At 33.3% G+C, this 24,351-nt stretch overlaps 2 protein-coding genes across 3 annotated transcripts in view; one reads left to right on the top strand and one right to left on the bottom strand.

Moving 5' to 3' along the window:
• Positions 1–24,351, bottom strand: part of Ace (Acetylcholine esterase) — a 331,041-nt gene that overhangs the window by 96,622 nt on the left and 210,068 nt on the right. Inside the window, exon 2 of the mRNA XM_076394392.1 lies at positions 5,090–5,232. Within this exon, the coding sequence (XP_076250507.1) occupies positions 5,090–5,232 (143 nt within the window). The remainder of the gene's footprint in view (positions 1–5,089; positions 5,233–24,351) is intronic.
• Positions 21,349–23,722, top strand: LOC143190220 (uncharacterized). Of its 2 annotated transcripts, XM_076394394.1 has the most exons (3): positions 21,349–21,553; positions 21,611–21,778; positions 21,881–23,722. In XM_076394394.1, exons 1-3 carry the CDS (start codon positions 21,364–21,366, stop codon positions 22,744–22,746), a joined length of 1,224 nt encoding a protein of 407 aa, XP_076250509.1. In that variant the 5' UTR covers positions 21,349–21,363; the 3' UTR covers positions 22,747–23,722. The 2 variants fall into 2 exon arrangements, with proteins under 2 accessions (XP_076250509.1, XP_076250508.1); XM_076394393.1 differs by having other exon boundaries at positions 21,349–21,778.

Raw genomic sequence — 24,351 nt, 5'->3', positions numbered from 1 at the left:
ATTTAAAAAATCCAGAAAATGATTTTGAATGACCGTAAATTGAAATTGAATGAAATAGCAGACACTCTAAAGATAGCAACTGAACGTGTATATCATATCATTTACGTATATTTGGGTATGAGAAAACTCTGAGCAAAATGAGTGCCGCGCGAGATCACTTTTGGCCAAAAACAACGACGAGTTGATGATTCGGAGTAGTGTTTGAAGATGATCAAGCGTAATAAACCCAAGTTTTTGCGTCGGTATGTGACAACGGATGAAACATGGCTCCATTATTTCACTCCTAAGTCCAATCGACAGCCATCCGAGATGAAACCGCTCCAAAGCGTGGGAAAACGCAACAGTCGTCTGGCAAGGTTATGGTGTCTGTATTTGGGATGCGCATGGAATAATTTTCATTAACTACCTTGGAAAAGGAAGAACTATCAACAGCGACTATTAAGTATTGTTATAGGACTGAAGGACGAAATCGCTGAAGTGTTGAAAGTGTTGCGTCACCAAGACAATTCACTATGTCAAAAGTCAGTGAAAACGATGGCAGAAAGCCATGAATTGGGCTTCAATTTGCTTCCTCATGTCAGTATTCTCTATATCTGACCACAGCCACTATTTTCTGTTCACAGATCTCAAAATAATTTTTGCTGGGAAGAAATTCTCGTCGAATGAATAGGTGATCCCCGAAACTGATGCCTATTTTGAAGCAAAGGACAAATCGTACTACAAAAATTGTATCGAAAAATTGGAAATTCTCGTCGAATGAATAGGTGATCTCCGAAACTGATGCCTATTTTGAAGCAAAGGACAAATCGTACTACAAAAATTGTATCGAAAAGTTGGAGGGTCGCTATCACCCTGAAGGGAATTATGTTCAATAAAAAAACTAATTTTGCCAAAAAAAGGTCTTAGATTAGATTAGATTAGTAACAAAACGTAAAGAAAGACTCCACTTCCATATTAACATCGAAATTCTGCAATTCTACGATAATAATGGATTTTGTACTTTGTTGTGTAGCTAGTTACTAACTTTTAGTATATTCACTACGGACTAACCCGCCTATAGAGATGAATGCAAGTGAATGGATAACGACTAGTAATATATACTTCATAATTTTCATGAATTGTTATTATAAAAACGATGAAGATGGGATATAATGTCCTCCCTTGTTAAAACCAGCCTTTGTTTGTTATATTTTACCAACTGGATAATGACCAACATGGATACCTTCTCAGAAGACATCCACTCTTACCCAGCCTGGCCACTGGTCTGATCGGGATGGTTATTCCTTTTTACCTATAAAGACATTTACACTCACAAACATAAAGCACGTCTATGCCTCAGAAGAATCCGAACCAATGAGTATCGCAACGGTAGGAGGGCTGTCCTATCGCCTTGATCACTGCGCCAACCAAGATTATCATATTTAATGCCGCAACTAATATAACAACATAATATAATAACAACAAATATATATATATATATATATATATATATATATATATATATATATATATATATCTGGCATTTTTCAATATTTCTGGTCCCACGATAAGATATATGAAGGGCAACTGATATATTTTGTTATTTTTTTAGCTTCAATAATCTGTAAAAGTAACAAATTCATGTTAATATAACGAGTTAAGCTTAAAATGGTTTATATTAGTCTTGTAATATGTTATAATAATAATAAGTTATAATTTATCTTCTTGTATAAATTTTATAGTCTTGTTCAAATTTTAATAGTTTGGTTTGGTTGTTGAGCATGTCAGATAAGAGATGGTTATGAATTACCTCAAACAGTAGCTTCATGCCAGTTTGAACTATACGAAAAAAAAAACAAATAAGGTCGAGAGTGAAAATAGATTTGCATCAGTCTTTTAAAAGAAGCAGTTATATCAAATTATCTTTATAGATTTCACTGTTAATTACACTGCTAATTAGAGCTTAAGCTCCATTTGCTCATATTCGAACATTTCTTAGCAAATCGCCCTTTATCAACCCTATATTTTTTTCTTTTTCCATATTGACCAGCTAATTAGCTAAATTATCTTTTGCTGATGCCGATTCGGGTTTAGGATAGAAACGTTTTGCGGGCGACAGAGACATTGGGATATGACTGAGATTGTCGAAGTTAGTTTAACTATCGGGGTTTGTGGATGGGTAGGGATTTTATCAAGGTGTTGCCTGTTGTATGTCGTGTTTTAAGGCGCCTAGAGAGCACCTGACACAGAGCATGTTCATGAAACTCTTCACGAATAACTTCATAAACCATTGCATTGAGTAAAGCGCGGACTTTTTTGGGCTTGAACACTTGGAGTAATGCAAGTTGTCTCTCAGATATGTACCTTTACCACACTAGAGGAAGACTGAATGGACCAGCATCTTATACACAATCGTTTTCTGGGCGATTGGGAGTTTGCTTTTTCTACATAGTAGTGGAAATAGTAGGCTGTGCGCGCCATTGCCTTTGCAAATAGCGTGCTATATTTGAGCTGACCATTGAAACCTACGGTCGAACTGAAGACCGAGGTATGATAGCTTCTGGAGCCAAGAGATAGGGCCTTTTTCGATTTGGAGGCGATATGCACGGAACTCCTTCCTACAGTGGAACAGAAAGCCTGAGTTTTGCTCAGATTAATCTGCAGCCCGCCAGAATTTCTAACTTGAAATTGCCTGGTTGAATTGGACTTGTCGCGGATAGCTTCGGAACTGTAAACGGTAGTGAAGAAAGCGGCGTTATCCGCATAAAGTGCTATGTGTAAATGTTTGTGAAGTGGACACTTGAAGTTTGTGAAGTGAGCCATATAAAAGTTGAGCAGGACTGGAGTTACTGGAGCACCTTGCGGTACTCCTGCAGAGATTTGTTTTCGAGAGGTGACTGTACCGCCAATCCTTACTTGAAATGACCTATCTTCTAAGTGTGAATGAATCAAGGAAATTTGGTCATTCAGTAGACCTAGTTGGTTCACTTTAAAGATTAGACCGTTGTACCACACTTGATCGAAAGCTTTGGATGCATCTAGAAAGTTGGCTCCAACTTTGCAACCTTTCATAAGTGTCCGGTGGATGGTTGCTGCGAGGCAAATCTTCCCTCCAAGTCCCCAATTTTCGAAACCTAGAAAATACATGTGGTTGTAAAGAAAGATAAAAGGTACTTTCTGAAAATAATTCTTTCGAATGGCTTTAAACCCTCACTGTTGTTTTCTCCTGCTATTCAACAAGTACAAGACTTTTTTTTTAATTACAAAATAGTATTTTAAAGTCTATTAGTATTTATGTTTTAGATTCTTTCAAATTTGATAACTGGTATACGAAGCAACAGGTATACCACCAAATAAGAAAATTTTGAGATTTTATACGACCAAAAAAATTTGTAATGATAGTCCCGATTAATATAAAATACAAAAAAATAAACAAATCTCACTTTCTCACCAACTTCTTCTTCAACCATAGACCCTTTGATCTAGTTTATTAAATTTAGATGATAAATTAAGTCACTCGCTCATCTTGAAAATATGCTGTCCACAGGGTCTTAACTTCCCCTCGCCCTGTATAAATTAACCGGAGAGGTAGAAAAAATATATCCTATACCATACATTCTTATAATGGCATTCCTGTATAACGAAATAAGAAAAATATTGTCGTTCTGGGATTTCGGGATATTGTGGGAGCCTGGTCTGGATAGGCCACGGCTAACCCTAGTCATATATTCTGCATAGCGCGGCAAGAAGGGAGAAATGTCCGGGCACCACGTTATCTATTTTTAAATTTATTAAGTCAGAATGTAGGGCATCCTTAGAAATTAAATCATTAACGAAAAATATCGATATATAATGCACCGTATCAGAAGGTAAAGTAGGTTAGTAAATTAATCTAGTATTTATACATTGATATTTCCGTATACTTCATATATCATAACCACATAGTACATTTATTTTATTTTGATTAGTGAACTGTAATTTAAGTCCTTTATTGATATATGTATTAGATGTACTATAATATTAATATCAATTATATTTTATGCAAGTTTTGATGACGTGCACTGTCTATTTTATTGGAAGGACTATACGTTTTATCAAAGGCATATGCTCGAAGAAAGGATTGAAAACAGCATCTATTCTCGGTTGGGTACATAAATGAGTCTTTAATAACCTCAAGTGATTTATATATTTTCAAATTTCGCAAAAAAAACTAGAAACACTTGATTTTCAATGGATATATAATGGTCATATAAATATCTTGTTAATGATTTAATATTTATTAATATTTCTATTATGCGTATACTGTAGTCCTATGTCATAAATTGTTGTGGTTTTTAACACGCGACTCCGGTTCACCAAGGACCTGCTTTTAATGAGATAATTTGCATTAGCAAGTAATAAACTATGATTTTAACTCTTATAATTCAAAACAGTAGTGACGCACGCCATCAATATGTGCCTGTCGAAAGTTGTAAAGTCGTTTTACAATCAGACAATATCTTCCTTATCATTTTGTATTATCTAAAAAGAGATAGAATTCTTTTTGGCAAGTTTATAAACCTGCAAACGTTCAATCTAATTGAGTTAATATGGGATATTGCAAAGAATTATTACAATAGACATTCAGGTCGAGTAAGACCTTCGGTTTGGAGCGTACCTAGAGCGTACTAGTGTGACATAGTTGAAAACAACTCTAACCTATAAATTATTGTGGCTGTATAATTAATTGTAGTTTTAAGTTCGTAGAAATTATAATAGACAACATTTTTGTTTAACTATTTTATTTGGATTAGAATTTTGTTATATGCCAAGATATTTTGAATAGACCATATATTATATTTATGTGCTGTTTGTTAGTTTACAACATTTCTCTATACACTATTTTAAGCTCTTTCTATATACATATGTCACACGTTATATCTAATTATATCGATGGCATATAACTACTTTCAAACATTATACGAAAGAAATATTGCCCATTGACGTATACACCACAAATATATAGAGGGTATTTAAATATAAAGACGTATAACAGAAATTTCCCTGATATTGGATTTATTAGGTTATTATAAAATTCATGGTATTAAAGTATGTTTTAATTACAATTTACCTGGAAAACAATAGCATCCCTTTCTAACTGGCTGAAATTCTTGAAAATTGTGTCGATAATATCGTGATATTTGTCTCGTTGAAGAAAACTGGGTCCATCTTTTTCAAAGAAATCGATGAAGTCGTAGAGCAGAAAATATGTTCCTGAAACAAAAAATACGTTATATATACATTTATAAAAATATCACATAAAATAAACGTGTAAAGTCTATCAGTAGAAGATACATTAAAAAGTAATATAATATATTACTTAGTGTCAATATTGCTAAATCTGTAATTCTCTATAATGTTTTTTTATTTGATTAGATTGCTTTAAACAGTCTCCTTTTCTTTCCTAGAACAGGTAAATTTTAGATGGTTCTTTTTCAGCTCAAAAAATTTTTATTTTATGTTATTTCAAAGCCATGTTTAGGGATTTTTTTAAAGGTAATTAGATTTGCACATTACCCTAAATAGAGACCAAATAAAATAATAGGATGAGTATTTCTTAAATCAAGCAAATAATTAATTTGAAACAATTTTTCTATAAAACTATAAATATCATCTTCTCAAAAAAAAAAACAAATAGAATGAAGGATTTTATCAACAGATATATAGAAATGCATTCTATTATGTTATTTAAGTTTAATTCACAAAAAACAGGTATAAACGCAGGCTTGGTTAGTGCAGTGGTAAAGGCGACAGGACGGTCCACCTATTGTTGCGATAGTCGCGGGTTCGAATGCTGCTGGAGCATGGTCGTAAATTTATGTTTGTCATTGTTTAATATTTGTAATTGTCCTGGTAAAGAATGTAAAATCAGTAACCAGACTGGGTGAGAACGGATGTCTTCTGTGATGATTTCCAAAGTTGGTCACTCGTCAGGCGGTAGGCTTAATGCCGAGGACCATGGTACGGAGTCCACGTTAAACAGTAGGTCCGGTCTATAAAAACGAGACTTAAAATTAATTCACATATTTTATAAAAGTACCCTGTTTGGTAGGAAGATAATGTTTTGTCATAACTATATATTGAAATCATCCAATAAGTAGGATTTATACATTCATTAAAATGTATATTATAATCTACCGTCAAAAAATTCCTAATAATATATTTCCATTAAATATTCAATATAATCCGAGATACTTTTAATACAAACCCCAAGGTAGAAAAAAAAATACGCGAAATTTCAGATCTGACAAATGCTACTGACGCCCAAAGAAAAACATCCTTACGATCCATCAATCGATAAAAAGAAGGTCTCCAAAATACACACACATGTCAGAAATGAGTACAGGCCAAGAAATATTTGCCGAAGAAGAAAACAAAATTATTATTTTTTCCTTTCTTTTCTGCGCTCATTCCTGTTGACAGACATGCGAGTTTGTCTGAATAAACAATCGGATAACCGTTAAAGAATAAAATTATGTGGTATGTACTGGATATAGTTTGCTAGAATTTATATATTTAGAACAACATGCTGGACATTATGCAAGGTTTTTGGTAATAATGTAATGTAGATTAATTTTTAAGTTATGTGCAGTGTAAATTGGTTTCTTTGTTATTAACGTATTCATATGTTTTATATATTTTTAGATCATTTTGTTTATGTTTGTTTTTTACTACCTTTTTTATAAAAAAATTCGAGAACTACACCTTCACAGTTTTGTTTTTAAATGCTGCGTCACTAAAATAGATATATCTACGAAAATAAGTTAAAATTTACAAAGGGCATATGAAAAAATTATATAGTTTAAATTGATTCTTTTTGTTAAATTTTAAAGTCTCCTTTTTGTCATTATGTTTTATCTCTATTAGACTTACTGCTTAACTTGGGCTCCGAACCAGGGTCCTCGGTATTAAGCCTACCGACTGGCGAGTGACCAACTTAGAAATCATCCCAGAAGACATCCCGTCTTACCCAGCGTGGTTACTGTTGTGACTGTGGTGATCTTCTTGTCTTGCAAAATATATAAGATTATCTAGAGGGCAGCGAATGAAGCCTTTAAATAGCTCGTTGAAGTGTGTTTACCACTATCAATGTCTCTAAATAAGCCCTCTTTATGCTTCTCTTGATGGGGTAAAGCAAAAAATTCGGTGGTGCCAAGTTGTCATTGTAATACGAATGAGACAGCGTTGATATGAACTACTTCGTGCGAAACTCGTTTACCATAAGGGATGTATGAAATATATTGTAAAAGACTGTGTTATGACAAGTTGTCTTTGTTCATTATCATCATTACAAGAGTCAGTAGAGACAGTCAGTCACTAGAGAATATGTCAAAGTAGAATTAATACTCTAATGAAATTGAAAATTGAATTTGGTGCAGTTATTAATTTAACTGTAAAAACTTTTAACATTCTATAGAAATTAAATATTAAGCATGTAAATATGAATGAAATGTAACATGTCGAATAAGTAGTTGTTTCTTCGAAATCATTACTAATATTGTTACGTTCGAAATTGGGTTAGTTCGTTTAAAGAGTTGTTATATTTTGAAGGCGTCGTTCACATGAAAGACGTTGAAAATCTGTACCAACACTAAAAATCGTTGAAAAATGCTGAAACTTATTTTGAAAGATCGTCGATTGAAAGGGAATGTGACATATATTTCATGGATTTTCTCTAAAGTAATAAAACAATAAACTCATATTACTATAACTTACTCGATTCGATAGAGAAATCCTTGAAAAAATGCCCAATGCACAAGAAAAAAAAATCTCATCAAGGTAATACTCGATAATAGATAATAGTTACATTAGAAAGGATATTTTTCAAGCATTCCAGAAAACTATTACAATAATGGAACTATGTTTCGATCTATTATTTTAAAAATAACAAAAGTAGTGTCACTCTTGGCATAATAACTCACAAACTTACGAGTAACCAAGAATAAATAATTTTCAATGAAAAATATCAAGACGAAGACACAACACAGTTCAATTAATAGTAAAGAACGATATAATATATCTCTGTAATATACTCTGTATTGTTATCCCTAATTGTATTAAATCAATTGAGCAGTTCCATCTACTCCAGCCAGATAATCAAACCATGTGTAGGGTGACGAAGGCGAGAGGTCGTTACACCTCATTTATTTTTCGTCACCGGCTTTCTATGTACCTTCTGACTTCAGGCTGGATTACCCACGAGATACATTAGACATAGAGACTTGTCGACATTTGGAAACAAAGCGATTTCGTCTTATATACAAGGTAAACAAGTGAGCCATTTATAATACGGGTTGTTGGATCGTTTTACCTATTTTAATCACAACAATCATTAATAAATTATGGAATACGCATACATATATAAAACTTTCCTAAAGGGTTAATTGTTTTCTTAATATCATATTTATAAATCTGGTTGAATAATGATAATATTTAGTTTTTGTTTAATTTTCTACCTTTTGGCAAACTTTTAAAATTCATTTTATCCAAATTTAATTTTTTCTAATTGCACTGCTTTATGTTTGGATTTTATTTCATGGTTTCTGTCGCTGAATTAACTCATAATAAATGGAAGCTGAATGGTACAACCAAAACTGTTTTTATGCCTATTACTGTAATAATTATTTTTAATTTAGATAAATTTAGGATACATTATTACATCTCCGGATTTGGAGTATGCGCAGTCTCCTGCATAGAACAAATAGAAAAGAATAAACTATATCATACTATATTGTTTTCCTTTTCTAACGGCGGTCCATTCTTTTCGAGTCGATCGGTATGGTCGATCAGATCAAAACAACAAAAAAATCTAGAATATTTAGATTTTGTGTTACATTAATAATTCTATAGTAATAATAATTAAATTGTTGTGTTATTCTTGGTGGTTTAACATACATTTGTTTTAAAATATGGAAGAACGAGGGTAAGTGCAGAATGTAAGGTTAAATTTTTAAATGATATAAAATCCAAACGGCATCAATTTTATTTATAGTGGGAATTTTATTTGGCAAATTTATAACACATCATTTTCCACTACCTGGAATAAGTATCAACATATGCCAAAATTTAATGATAACAAGAATAGAGAAGAAAATGATTCTTGTTGTGTTGGTCGTAGTAAAATCAATAAGAAATAACTGGTGGACATAACCAAGAATAGTAGCAAAAACTGCAGTAACTGGTAATGATTAGACATTGATTTTAAACATAATATATTTTAGTAATGATTTAAATTTGTTTTATAATTAAGACGTAGCTAGAATTCGTAGAGAGTAAAAGTCGAATAAAGTGAAATTCAGAGAATCAGAGAATAAATTAGACAGCATTTTGCTAAAATATAGAACAGTGTACCGTAATACTTTGAAATAATTAAATTTTCTAATAAAAGTAGACCTGGCTCAAATAACAAAATGTAAAACTATCAACGACACCCTAGTGCTCTAATGACAATTAAAATACAATGCATAATTATATAAGAGTATAGGTAAATAAATTATTGTTTTGTGAATATAATGATGCATTGACTGAGATGTTTTTCATCATATTAATGGAGTTTGTGGATTAAAAATACTAACGATAATATTTGGAGATTTTTAGAAAAATTTTACTGCTTTCATATATAGTGGAGGCTTTTTCTTTTGGTTTTAGCTATATTGACAGTGTTTGATCTAAACGATTTTGGTCTTTTTTATGGTAACGTTTATTTATATGGTTCTTGGAGTTCTTGTTAATTGTTCAAATATGTAAATTTATTTAAATATGTGGTTTTTATAAAAATAAAAAGGCATATAAAAAAAAAATTTATTTCATTTTATTCAATAATTTTTGAAATAAAATGTGTTATTTCGAAAAATGTTCCATATTTATCTCTCTCCTTATCTATAGTTTCAACATTAAAACACTAAAAAATGATGATGTAATATGACGTTTTTATAAAAATAGAATAGTTGGATATATATTAATTATATTTATATTATTTCGTTTTATTCAAGATTTTTTAAATAAAATATATTATTTCCAAAATTTTACCATTTTTATTTACCTCCTGAATCTATATACCTGCTTAATATATTCGACATTAAATCTAATAATCATGATAGAAAATAAATAAATAAAGCTGTATATACGCATGCGCCAAACTCGAATTGTTCTCTGTCTTAAAATTAAATAGAGCCAAAATGGGCATGCGCCAAAATCGGAGATGTTGTGGAATAATGTATCCTGATAAGTTTTGTATCATGACAATGTTGGTTTTACGATGTTGTCTCATATTCAGTGTTAGGTTTTTATATTTAATCTTTAAAATGACAGTCATATTCAGCAGTGACAAAAAGTTGTTTACACAAAAGATATTGGATTTTAAGTTTGCTTACATTATTTGTTTATAAATCTGCTATTATTGTAAAACACCCGGCCCTGGTAACGTCATCTGTTAAAAAAAGTGGTATGTGTTGAAGTCGTTAAGTTATTCGGTATTTTAATATATTGGAAAATAGTATAAAATGTAAGGAAAACTGGATGTTTGTAGCATGTTCGGGGATTTCCATTTGACACTGTGTACATTTAAATATTAATACGGTTCTCCAACGAAAACAGTAAACCGTCTAGCGAAAAAACTGTTTATCATCTAGTTTTAATGGTACCCAATTCTTCTTAGTATAGCTCGTATGGATACAATATTTAATTTCCCATACTATTGACATGAATTTGTTTATACATTAGTATTTTATTGACAGTTGTCAGGGAAAAAATTCCTCCAAGTATCCAATACATAATTTTAAACTTAATATTCAGTTATTCTTACTTATTTCATTCTGGATATGTTGATTTTCAAGTTTTGTGTTACTTTCTCGTAAACTTTACGTACAACCACCATAACAGTCTCGACAGCAAAATCAGCTATTCTGGTATGTTGCAAGTAATAATCATTACCGGTATACATCAGGCAAAGAAACTTGACCTTGAGCTTAACCCTGAAGTAATGCTCTATCCGAAATATTATAACAAGTCAATAGAAAATTCCCCGTCCTACCATAATTAAACACATTTTTTTTGGCAAATTTTTTTTTTAATCAACATAATTCCTGATAGATGAGGCAGCAATTCGAAGCCCAATTCATGGATTTTTGTCATCATTTTCTCTGACTTGTAATACGGTGAATTGTCTTGGTGAAGCAGCACTTTCTTTTTCTTCAAATGCAACCGTTTTTCGACGATTTCGTCCTCCAATAACGCTACGTAATAATCATTGTGGATGGTCCTTCCTATTTCAACGTATTCAATGAAAATTTTTGCATGCGCATATCGTAACACAGACGCCATAACCTTGCCAGCTGACTGTTGCGTTTTCCCACGCTTTGGAGCGGGTTCATCGTCTGCAGTCGAATCGGATGACTGTCGATTGGAATTCGGATTGAAATGACGGAACCATGTTTCATCCATTGCCACATATCCAAGCAAAAACTCATGTTTATTACGCTTGATTATCTTCAAACAGTGCCCCGAATCATCAACTCGTCGTTGTTTTTTGTCAAAAGTGAGCTCGCGCGGCACCTACTTTGCACAGAGCTTTCTCATACCCAATTATTCGTGAATGATAGGATGTACACGTTCAGCTGATATCTCTATCAAAATCATTTTGTGGATTTTTTAAAATGTTTTCATCGGTAACAACCTCTTTTCTTCCACTACATTCACCATCTTCGGTGCCCATTACACCACGTCTAAACTTAGCATATCAATCCTTGATGGTTGATTTTCCTGAAGCAGCGTCCGGAAACTGGGCATCAGGCCAAGTTATACTATAAATTAAAAAGGATATTTACTCGGAAACGGCTGTAATACAATTGTGCCCCACCCTGATAATAATTATAATATTAAATTTATGAGGTAATAAGAACTAGACGGAATAGAGTGTCAAATAAATGGAGCAGGGTCTATCAATAGGAAAAAAAGTATGACATCGGTCTACGGGGACACTAAAAGGGTTTTATTTATTGATTATCTTGAAAAGGGTGAAACAATAACCGGAAAAGGCTCTTTCCATTATCATGGACTTGATTGGATATAAAAGTTGTCGAAGGAAACGTAATTCGCACAACGCCTTCTTGTATTAAAATTTGGCTGTTCCCTAAGATTTCCTTTGCGTAACAGCGTATATCTAAATACAAATTAAAATATAAGTGTATTATCTCCTTCTCAGAAATCATATTTGAAGATGTCTTGCGTAATCTATATATAATAACATGTGATATCAGAAGAAAATTATTTTGTGTGTTTTTTATATAACAATATAGTCATATAGCAACTCCAACGATATCATCACTAAGCAATTTTTGAGAATGCTATTAATTCTTGATTCCGATGTCCTTGAACTAATAAAAGTTTCGATAATAGCTAAGAGCCAATGCTAAACATTAGCGGACATATATCCATAACTAATGCACTATTAATATATTCTAACAACTGCGTTGGAAAGTCACGGGCGTAACAAAGAAAGATCTTTTTTGTTCAGAATGAGCTTTATTCATCAACGTAATCTCCATCAAGAGACATACAGTTCTGCTCTGACTTTGTAGAACGATTCATATTTTGTCTCGAAATAGGCCTGCTACCAGCTGCTGTCCACTCAGATGACGATCGTTTTGATTCCGGAGTGAAGTGGTGGGTACATCTTTCATCCATTATCACATGTCGATGAAAAATTTTGGTTTACTCATACAAAACACTGTTCAGAATCATTAACAGGTTGGTTTATTTTTGACCAATACAGAGCAAACGTGGCACCTAATTTGAACTAATAGATTTTGTATTTTCTCATAATCAAATGCTAATGCAATATAAAATCAACACGTTCTTTTGATATCTTAACAATGTTAGCTAACTCACGCAACTTCACTTTTCGATAATTCAAAGCAATTTTGTGGATTTTTTTATGTTTTCTGGTGTTAACACCTCATGTGGACGTCCACTGCGTTTTAGTGTTGTTTCTGATGGAGCTTCGCTTGAATTTGTATTTTTTTCTATCAAGCAGCAGTGTAAAATTAAAATACGAAAATATTTTAGATCCACTGTTTTGAAAATAATAAAAGTAGTGTCACTCTGGGCACAGTAACTCGCAAACTTATGAGTTGAATATCATGAAACTTTAAATGCTTTCTTTTGAAACTTGGTACTAACTGAAAAAGCGGTGAATGCAATAATACTAGCCGCAATTATGTGTTAGGCCCCAGACATTTCAGCCCATGTGTTATATCTATTCAAACTCAAGTACAACATTATACAAACGTTTCGACACAAAATCTTGAATCGCTTCAATTATTTGAAAACTTGTAACTTTATTTATAGCTACCGTGAGTCAGATGTAACTTTAGTACAAAGTTCTATTTTTAAATATAAGGTGGATTTTGGAACTTTACAACAAAGCTTTTCAATAGTTAATACCCAAGAAGGACGTCTATTTCTCAATGTGCAACTTTTGTTAATTACCAAACTTCAGATTCTTAATGAAATGTAGTTTATAGTAAAGTTTTGTATAAGATTGTTAACTTATACAAATATTTTATGTCAGGTTCGCTCTTCGAAAATAGCTTTAAACTTTTAACTGTATTATATACTATTGACGCAACTTTATTAAAGATAATTACCTGTGAAATCATGAACCTGAGGGGCTATGATGGCTGATATTTTGCCATAAACAACATATCAATCAATCTGCTCTGATATAATATATTTCGTAAATATCACTGTAACTGTCAGGTATAGATGATTCTAGATAGTGCTAGGTTTCAAAATATTATTGTCAAAATATATACATAATTCACGACCATACAAATTCATATCACAGTTTACTAGTTACTGACAACCGGTAGCCGTAGTGGTTAAGGCGACAGGATGGTCCTCCAATTACTCCATGATTGTTAATCTATGTTTGTGATTGTCCATAGCCGAGTATGTAAAATTCGAGAAGATAGGACGTCTTCTGGGATGGACATTAATTTTTTCACTTCTCTCTTGCTATGCTTAACGCCCAGGAATCGTGATTCGGAGCTGAATTTAAGCAGTGAATCTGGTCCAAATAAACCTTTATTTGACAAAAAAGAAACAAAAATATAACCTAAAATGTTTCAGCGGGTTGAGTGAAATAATTTAAAATGTTGAGGCTTTTTTCTCTGCAATGGACGATAAGAAGATTATTGAAGACAAGTAGACAGCTTAAATGTGAATTGTTCTTTGGTTATTCAAAATTGAGAAATGCCTCGGTAAATTTTAAAAGATACACCATATATTTCTAAAAAATTACACATGGCAAGTTTTGAAGTTTACAATTGTATACGAATTTTTTAATATACGCAAGTAACGTTTGAAGTTGGAACTACGTCTGGAAGATTCACTGCCGTATTTGGGGTCATTTAGCTATATCTTATATATAAAAATGAATCGCAAAATATGTTCCTAAGCGCATAACTCAACAACGCCTGGACCAATTTGGCCAAATCTTATTTTAAAATGTTCGTTGAAGTTCAGGGATGGTTTCTACGGCGAGAAAAATTAGAATTATTGCTGGAAAAACCCTAAAAAAAGCCCTTTTTGTTTGAATTTGTTTCGTGTATCAGTTGACAATTCATCTGTCATCTGTCAAAAGTCATCTGTAACAGACAACTTTTTTTTTAAATTTGATATGACTTGAACTCAAATCCTTTTAAGCCGTACGAATTGTTTTATTTATTTAAAATTTTTTATTTATTTAAAATTTAATTCAAATTTTAAATAAATAAAACAATTCGTACGGCTTAAAAGGATTTGAGTTCAAGTCATATCAAATTAAAAAAAAAAGTTGTCTGTTACAGATGACTTTTGACAGATGACAGATGAATTGTCAACTGATACACGAAACAAATTCGTATATCGTGTTTTGTGCAGAGTGTTTAGTTAGTTAGTGTTTGTTTAGTTCGTGATTAGTGAAAAAATTATTTATATTTGATATGCCTCCTATAAGACGAAGCAATTTAGGTAGAAGAACCAGAAATGCTATAAACCAAGCTAATTACCGATATAATCGTATAGCAAAAGAACGTGACGACGGAAATGAACGTGAAAGAATTCGGATATCACAAACGCGTGAACCGCGAGCGCGACGTTCAACTAATAATCGCGCAAGTTTGAATCGAGCTGCTTTCAGTTACGATGTGTCAATTGACTACAGTAACTACCAATGTGTTGTTATTGGTTCTATGAACTTGGTTTGCTCACACTGTAAGGCATTAAAATACAAAAACGAAGCCAATGGATTGTGTTGCGCAAATGGTAAAGTGAAATTGATACCATTGGATCCACCACCAGAACCATTGTACTCATTGGTTTCAGGAATAGGAACAGATTCTATACACTTTTTGACACATATCCAACAATATAACAATTGCTTTCAAATGACTTCATTTGGGGCAACAAATGCAGTTCGGGAAAATTTTATGCCAACTTTCAAGGTATGTATTATAGCAGTTACTCATAATTATTTTAGCGAACAAAATTTTCTGTCACCAAAGTTAAGATGTGTTACTAATCTTCAATTTCTTAATCATTACGAAATATATCACTTAGTCATCATATTATATGGTGATTCAGTTTCAGTGACACTTTTATTATATTTTATATTTGATAGATATTAGTTAAAACTAAATATATACTTTTTAAGATCAAATATTATTTAAGTTTGATCATTGACAATCCATTAATTTATACCACACCATAATATTTTTTTTATTTACAGATACAAGGGCAAATATATCACAGAACAGGTTCACTGTTACCAGTTTCAGATAGCGACAACAAATTCCTGCAAATTTATTTTATGGGCAATTCACCACAAGAAATTGATCTGCGTTGTGCACATAACAATTTAGTAAAAAGGTCTATTGTAGAACAATTACAAACTTTATTTCATCAACACAATCAATTGATTATATTGTTTAAAACTGCCCTGGATCTGATGCCATCCGATAATCACAAAATTGTAATCAGAGCTGATAAAACACCTGCAGGTCAACATACAAGACGTTTTAATGCACCAACTATTGATGAAGTTGCTATCGTTGTAGTTGGAGAAAACTTGGAATCCCGTGATATTGTTTTACATCGTCGGAATGATCAATTACAACGTATAAAGGAAACACACCGCTCATATGATGCACTGCAATATCCCATTATATTTTGGCAAGGTGAAGATGGCTACGATTTCTCAATAAAAATGATAAATTCCATTACAGGTAACTAAAATATTAGTTTAGCTATGGCGATAATATCTCAGTCACTATATTATGTATTTTAATTTTATATTTGAATGTTATTAAAACAAAATCTGTTTACAGGTTCTGAAACCAACAAAAAAGTCAGTTCAATGAACTATTATTCATACTGCCTAATGATTCGGGAAAATGAAGATAATCACATATTGAAATGTCGCCGATTATATCACAAATATGTTGTTGACATGTATGTTAAAATTGAAACGGAGAGATTAACATTCATCAGGTTGAATCAAACCAAACTCCGATCTGAAGAGTATATTCACCTTCGAGATGCGATTAATACTGATGGAAATGCACAGAATGTCGGTCGGATGACTATTCTTCCAGCAACATACATCGGAAGCCCTCGGCATATGCACGAATATGCTCAAGATGCCATGTCGTATGTTCGTCATTATGGTACAGCAGATTTGTTCATCACATTTACATGCAATCCGCAATGGATAGAAATTAAGCAGGAGTTATTACCTGGGAAATCATCCATTGATCGTCATGATATTACAGCCAGAGTCTTTAGACAAAAGTTGAAATCTTTAATGAATTTCATCGTAAAACATAATGTGTTTGGTGAGACACGCTGCTGGATGTATTCTGTGGAGTGGCAGAAACGAGGATTGCCACATGCACACATTTTGGTTTGGTTGGTTGAAAAGATAAGGCCAAATGAAGTTGATGCAGTGATATCAGCTGAAATCCCTAATGTACAAGTAGATCCTGGATTGCATGAGGTAGTTATCAAAAACATGATACATGGTCCCTGTGGAACTCTTAATCAAAATTCACCGTGTATGATGGATGGTAAATGTTCAAAACGATATCCACGGACATTAATATCGGAAACAATTACTGGTAATGACGGTTATCCATTGTATCGTCGCAGATCGACAGCAGACAATGGAAAATCAACAATTGTCAAATTAAATTAACAAGATATTGAAATAGATAATCGTTGGATTGTTCCATATTCACCCATTTTATCAAAGACATTCAAAGCACACATCAACGTTGAATCTTGCCATTCAGTGAAATCGATTAAATACATTTGCAAATATGTAACCAAAGGGAGTGATATGGCTGTGATTGGAATTGGTGCAGAGAATTCTAATGATGAAGTTACCCAATACCAAATGGGCCGCTATGTTAGCAGTAATGAAGCAGTTTGGCGAATATTTTCTTTTCCTATTCATGAGAGACACCCTTCTGTTGTTCACTTAGCTGTACATTTAGAAAATGGACAAAGAGTGTATTTTACAGCACAGAACGCAGTACAAAGAGCTGCTCAGCCACCATCTACTACATTAACCAGTTTTTTTGAGACATGCCAAAACGATGATTTCGCACAAACATTGCTATATTCTGAAATGCCAAAATATTATACCTGGAATCAATCCTCAAGGAGATTTATACGACGGAAACAAGGAAAACCAGTTCCAGGATATACAGATGTATATTCCACCGATGCGATTGGCCGGATTTATTCAGTACATCCAAGCAATGATGAATGTTTTTATTTACGACTGCTATTAGTCAATGTACGTGGCCCAACATCATTCCAACAGTTACGAACTGTTGATGGTGAATTGTGTGGATCCTACAGAGAAGCCTGTCAACGTTTGCAATTGCTTGAAAATGACGCTCATTGGGATCAAACTCTCAATGATGCTGTAATATCATCACACGCTCATCAAATACGAACATTGTTTTCTATAATCATATCTACATGCTTCCCATCAAACCCAATTGATTTGTGGATGAAGTACAAAGATTATATGTGTGATGATATTTTGTATCAAATACGGAATAGAATGGGAAATCCAAATATACAAATCAGTGAAGAAATTTACAATGAAGCATTGATTTCAATTGAGGACATGTGCTTGATAATGTCAAACAAACTATTAATTCAATTAGGCCTGACCGCGCCCAATCGTCCAATGCATGACGCTTTTAACCAAGAGTTGCATCGAGAAAGACTGTATGATCTCAACGCTTTGAAAGAATTAATTCAAACAAATCTTCCACTGTTAAATGAACAACAGAAGTATGTATTTGAAACTCTTATGAAAGTAACAAATGATGAAACTGGAGGGATTTACTTCTTAGATGCACCTGGTGGTACAGGAAAAACTTTTTTGATTTCATTAATATTAGCAACAATTCGCTCACAAAATAAAATTGCACTTGCACTCGCTTCGTCGGGAATCGCAGCAACTTTGCTTGAAGGTGGTCGAACAGCCCATTCAGCACTAAAATTGCCATTAAATATGCAAAGCAATGAAACTCCAACCTGCAACGTTTCGAAGAACTCTGCAATGGCAAAGGTTTTGCAGCAATGTAAATTGATTGTTTGGGATGAATGCACGATGGCACATAAAAAATCTTTGGAGGCTTTAGACAGAACCTTAAAAGATCTACGTAGCAATAATAACCGATTTGGTGGTGCAATGCTTTTATTAGCAGGAGATTTTCGTCAAACATTGCCAGTGATTCCACGATCAACGCCAGCTGATGAACTCAATGCATGTCTAAAGTCCTCCAATTTGTGGAAACATGTCAAAGTACTTCATTTAAGCAAGAATATGCGTGTCGAGTTGCAAAATGACCAATCTGGAAACATATTCTCTAAACAACTCATTGACATTGGTAATGGCAAATTTCCTATAGACATGTTGACTGGCTGCATTAACTTTCCTCAAAGTTTTTGTCAGTTAACTCGATCAAAAGATGAACTTATTCAGAAGGTGTTTCCAGATGTTTCTCAAAATTACAGAAACCATGATTGGTTGAGCGAACGAGCTATACTGGCTGCAAAAAACATAGATGTAAATGAATTAAATTTCAAAATTCAAGAACAAATTACAGGCGAATTGAGGATATATAAATCAGTTGATTCGGCTACTAATCAAGATGATGTAGTCAACTATCCACCGGAATTTTTAAACTCGCTGGATTTGCCAGGATTGCCACCTCACAATCTTCAATTAAAGGTTGGATCGGTGGTTATAATGTTGCGAAATATCAACCAACCGCGTCTTTGCAACGGTACACGGTTAGCGATAAAAAAATTACTAAACAATGTGATAGAAGCAACTATACTCAAAGGAAAGTATAAAGGAGAAGATGTTCTCATACCGCGCATCCCAATGATTCCGACTGATGTGCCATTTGAGTTTAAACGACTACAGTTTCCAGTGCGGCTTGCTTTTGCTATGACTATAAACAAGTCCCAGGGGCAAACATTAAGTGTTTGTGGTATTAATCTAGAAAACCCATGTTTCTCACATGGTCAATTATATGTTGCCTGTTCCCGTGTTGGAAAACCATCAGATTTGTTTATCTATGCGCCAGGTAATCAAACAAAGAACATCGTACACCACAAAGCACTACAATGATAATAATAATAATAATTATGATTCACATGATTAACAATAAAGCGATTACTTACTTTTCAATCCTTATATATGTTTTATTTAATTATTTTTTATTCACAACGCCCTATCACCAGGGTGATGGTTCTGTTCAGGAGAATTTTTTAAAATACGTAGGCACAAAAACTGCCACATTACAAATCTTTTTGACAGGACGAAGTCTGTCGGGTCAGCTAGTCTTATATATAAAAATGAATCGCAAAATATGTTCCTAAGCGCATAACTCAACAACGCCTGGACCAATTTGGCCAAATCTTTTTTTAAAATGTTCGTTGAAGTTCAGGGATGGTTTTTACGGCGAGAAAAATTAGAATTATTGCTGGAAAAACCCTAAAAATAGCCCGTTTTGTTTGAATTTGTTTCGTGTATCAGTTGACAATTCATCTGTCATCTGTCAAAAGTCATCTGTAACAGACAACTTTTTTTTTTTAAATTTGATATGACTTGAACTCAAATCCTTTTAATCCGTACGAATTGTTTTATTTATTTAAAATTTTTTATTTGTTTAAAATTTAATTCAAATTTTAAATAAATAAAACAATTCGTACGGCTTAAAAGGATTTGAGTTCAAGTCATATCAAATTTAAAAAAAAAAGTTGTCTGTTACAGATGACTTTTGACAGATGACAGATGAATTGTCAAGTGATACACGAAACAAATTCGTATATCGTGTTTTGTGCAGAGTGTTTAGTTAGTTAGTGTTTGTTTAGTTCGTGATTAGTGAAAAAATAATTTATATTTGATATGCCTCCTATAAGACGAAGCAATTTAGGTAGAAGAACCAGAAATGCTATAAACCAAGCTAATTACCGATCTAATCGTACTGCACAAGAACGTGACGACGGAAATGAACGTGAAAGAATTCGGATATCACAAACGCGTGAAGCGCGAGCGCGACATTCAACTAATAATCGCGCAAGTTTGAATCCAGCTGCTTTCAGTTACGATGTGTCAATTGACTACAGTAACTACCAATGGGTTGTTATTGGTTCTATGAACTTGGTTTGCTCACACTGTAAGGCATTAAAATACAAAAACGAAGCCAATGGATTGTGTTGCGCAAATGGTAAAGTGAAATTGATACAATTGGATCCACCACCAGAACCATTGTACTCATTGGTTTCAGGAATAGGAACAGATTCTATACACTTTTTGACACATATTCAACAATATAACAATTGCTTTCAAATGACTTCATTTGGGGCAACAAATGCAGTTCGGGAAAATTTTATGCCAACTTTCAAGGTATGTATTATAGCAGTTACTCATAATTATTTTAGCGAACAAAATTTTCTGTCACCAAAGTTAAGATGTGTTACTAATCTTCAATTTCTTAATCATTACGAAATATATCACTTAGTCATCATATTATATGGTGATTCAGTTTCAGTGACACTTTTATTATATTTTATATTTGATAGATATTAGTTAAAACTAAATATATACTTTTTAAGATCAAATATTATTTAAGTTTGATCATTGACAATCCATTAATTTATACCACACCATAATATTTTTTTTATTTACAGATACAAGGGCAAATATATCACAGAACAGGTTCACTGTTACCAGTTTCAGATAGCGACAACAAATTCCTGCAAATTTATTTTATGGGCAATTCACCACAAGAAATTGATCTGCGTTGTGCACATAACAATTTAGTAAAAAGGTCTATTGTAGAACAATTACAAACTTTATTTCATCAACACAATCAATTGATTATATTGTTTAAAACTGCCCTGGATCTGATGCCATCCGATAATCACAAAATTGTAATCAGAGCTGATAAAACACCTGCAGGTCAACATACAAGACGTTTTAATGCACCAACTATTGATGAAGTTGCTATCGTTGTAGTTGGAGAAAACTTGGAATCCCGTGATATTGTTTTACATCGTCGGAATTTTCAATTACAACCTATAAAGGAAACACACCGCTCATATGATGCACTGCAATATCCCATTATATTTTGGCAAGGTGAAGATGGCTACGATTTATCAATAAAAATGATAAATCCCATTACAGGTAACTAAAATATTAGTTTAGCTATGGCGATAATATCTCAGTCACTATATTATGTATTTTAATTTTATATTTGAATGTTATTAAAACAAAATCTGTTTACAGGTTCTGAAACCAACAAAAAAGTCAGTTCAATGAACTATTATTCATACCGCCTAATGATTCGGGAAAATGCAGATAATCACATATTGAAATGTCGGCGATTATATCACAAATATGTTGATGACATGTATGTTAAAATTGAAACGGAGAGATTAACATTCATCAGGTTGAATCAAACCAAACTCCGATCTGAAGAGTATATTCACCTTCGAGATGCGATTAATACTGATGGAAATGCACAGAATGTCGGTCGGATGACTATTCTTCCAGCAACATACATCGGAAGCCCTCGGCATATGCACGAATATGCTCAAGATGCCATGTCGTATGTTCGTCATTATGGTACAGCAGATTTGTTCATCACATTTACATGCAATCCGCAATGGATAGAAATTAAGCAGGAGTTATTACCTGGGAAATCATCCATTGATCGTCATGATATTACAGCCAGAGTCTTTAGACAAAAGTTGAAATCTTTAATGAATTTCATCGTAAAACATAATGTGTTTGGTGAGACACGCTGCTGGATGTATTCTGTGGAGTGGCAGAAACGAGGATTGCCACATGCACACATTTTGGTTTGGTTGGTTGAAAAGATAAGGCCAAATGAAGTTGATGCAGTGATATCAGCTGAAATCCCTAATGTACAAGTAGATCCTGGATTGCATGAGGTAGTTATCAAAAACATGATACATGGTCCCTGTGGAACTCTTAATCAAAATTCACCGTGTATGATGGATGGTAAATGTTCAAAACGATATCCACGGACATTAATATCGGAAACAATTACTGGTAATGACGGTTATCCATTGTATCGTCGCAGATCGACAGCAGACAATGGAAAATCAACAATTGTCAAATTAAATTAACAAGATATTGAAATAGATAATCGTTGGATTGTTCCATATTCACCCATTTTATCAAAGACATTCAAAGCACACATCAACGTTGAATCTTGCCATTCAGTGAAATCGATTAAATACATTTGCAAATATGTAACCAAAGGGAGTGATATGGCTGTGATTGGAATTGGTGCAGAGAATTCTAATGATGAAGTTACCCAATACCAAATGGGCCGCTATGTCAGTAGTAATGAAGCAGTTTGGCGAATATTTTCTTTTCCTATTCATGAGAGACACCCTTCTGTTGTTCACTTAGCTGTGCATTTAGAAAATGGACAAAGAGTGTATTTTACAGCACAGAACGCAGTACAAAGAGCTGCTCAGCCACCATCTACTACATTAACCAGTTTTTTTGAGACATGCCAAAACGATGATTTCGCACAAACATTGCTATATTCTGAAATGCCAAAATATTATACCTGGAATCAATCCTCAAGGAGATTTATACGACGGAAACAAGGAAAACCAGTTCCAGGATATACAGATGTATATTCCACCGATGCGATTGGCCGGATTTATTCAGTACATCCAAGCAATGATGAATGTTTTTATTTACGACTGCTATTAGTCAATGTACGTGGCCCAACATCATTCCAACAGTTACGAACTGTTGATGGTGAATTGTGTGGATCCTACAGAGAAGCCTGTCAACGTTTGCAATTGCTTGAAAATGACGCTCATTGGGATCAAACTCTCAATGATGCTGTAATATCATCACACACTCATCAAATACGAACATTGTTTTCTATAATCATATCTACATGCTTCCCATCAAACCCAATTGATTTGTGGATGAAGTACAAATATTATATGTGTGATGATATTTTGTATCAAATACGGAATAGAATGGGAAATCCAAATATACAAATCAGTGAAGAAATTTACAATGAAGCATTGATTTCAATTGAGGACATGTGCTTGATAATGTCAAACAAACTATTAATTCAATTAGGCCTGACCGCGCCCAATCGTCCAATGCATGACGCTTTTAACCAAGAGTTGCATCGAGAAAGACTGTATGATCTCAACGCTTTGAAAGAATAAATTCAAACAAATCTTCCACTGTTAAATGAACAACAGAAGTATGTATTTGAAACTCTTATGAAAGTAACAAATGATGAAACTGGAGGGATTTATTTCTTAGATGCACCTGGTGGTACAGGAAAAACTTTTTTTATTTCATTAATATTAGCAACAATTCGCTCACAAAATAAAATTGCACTTGCACTCGCTTCGTCGGGAATCGCAGCAACTTTGCTTGAAGGTGGTCGAACAGCCCATTCAGCACTAAAATTGCCATTAAATATGCAAAGCAATGAAACTCCAACCTGCAACGTTTCGAAGAACTCTGCAATGGCAAAGGTTTTGCAGCAATGTAAATTGATTGTTTGGGATGAATGCACGATGGCACATAAAAAATCTTTGGAGGCTTTAGACAGAACCTTAAAAGATCTACGTAGCAATAATAACCGATTTGGTGGTGCAATGATTTTATTAGCAGGAGATTTTCGTCAAACATTGCCAGTGATTCCACGATCAACGCCAGCTGATGAACTCAATGCATGTCTAAAG

This window comes from Rhynchophorus ferrugineus, unplaced genomic scaffold (assembly GCF_030347505.1).
Source record: "Rhynchophorus ferrugineus isolate W39M unplaced genomic scaffold, kcgeb_rfMv2 rfM2, whole genome shotgun sequence".
Classification (NCBI taxonomy): Eukaryota; Metazoa; Arthropoda; class Insecta; order Coleoptera; family Curculionidae; genus Rhynchophorus; species Rhynchophorus ferrugineus.
Note: the sequence above shows the minus strand (reverse complement) of the source record. Positions and strands in the feature narration are given on the sequence as shown.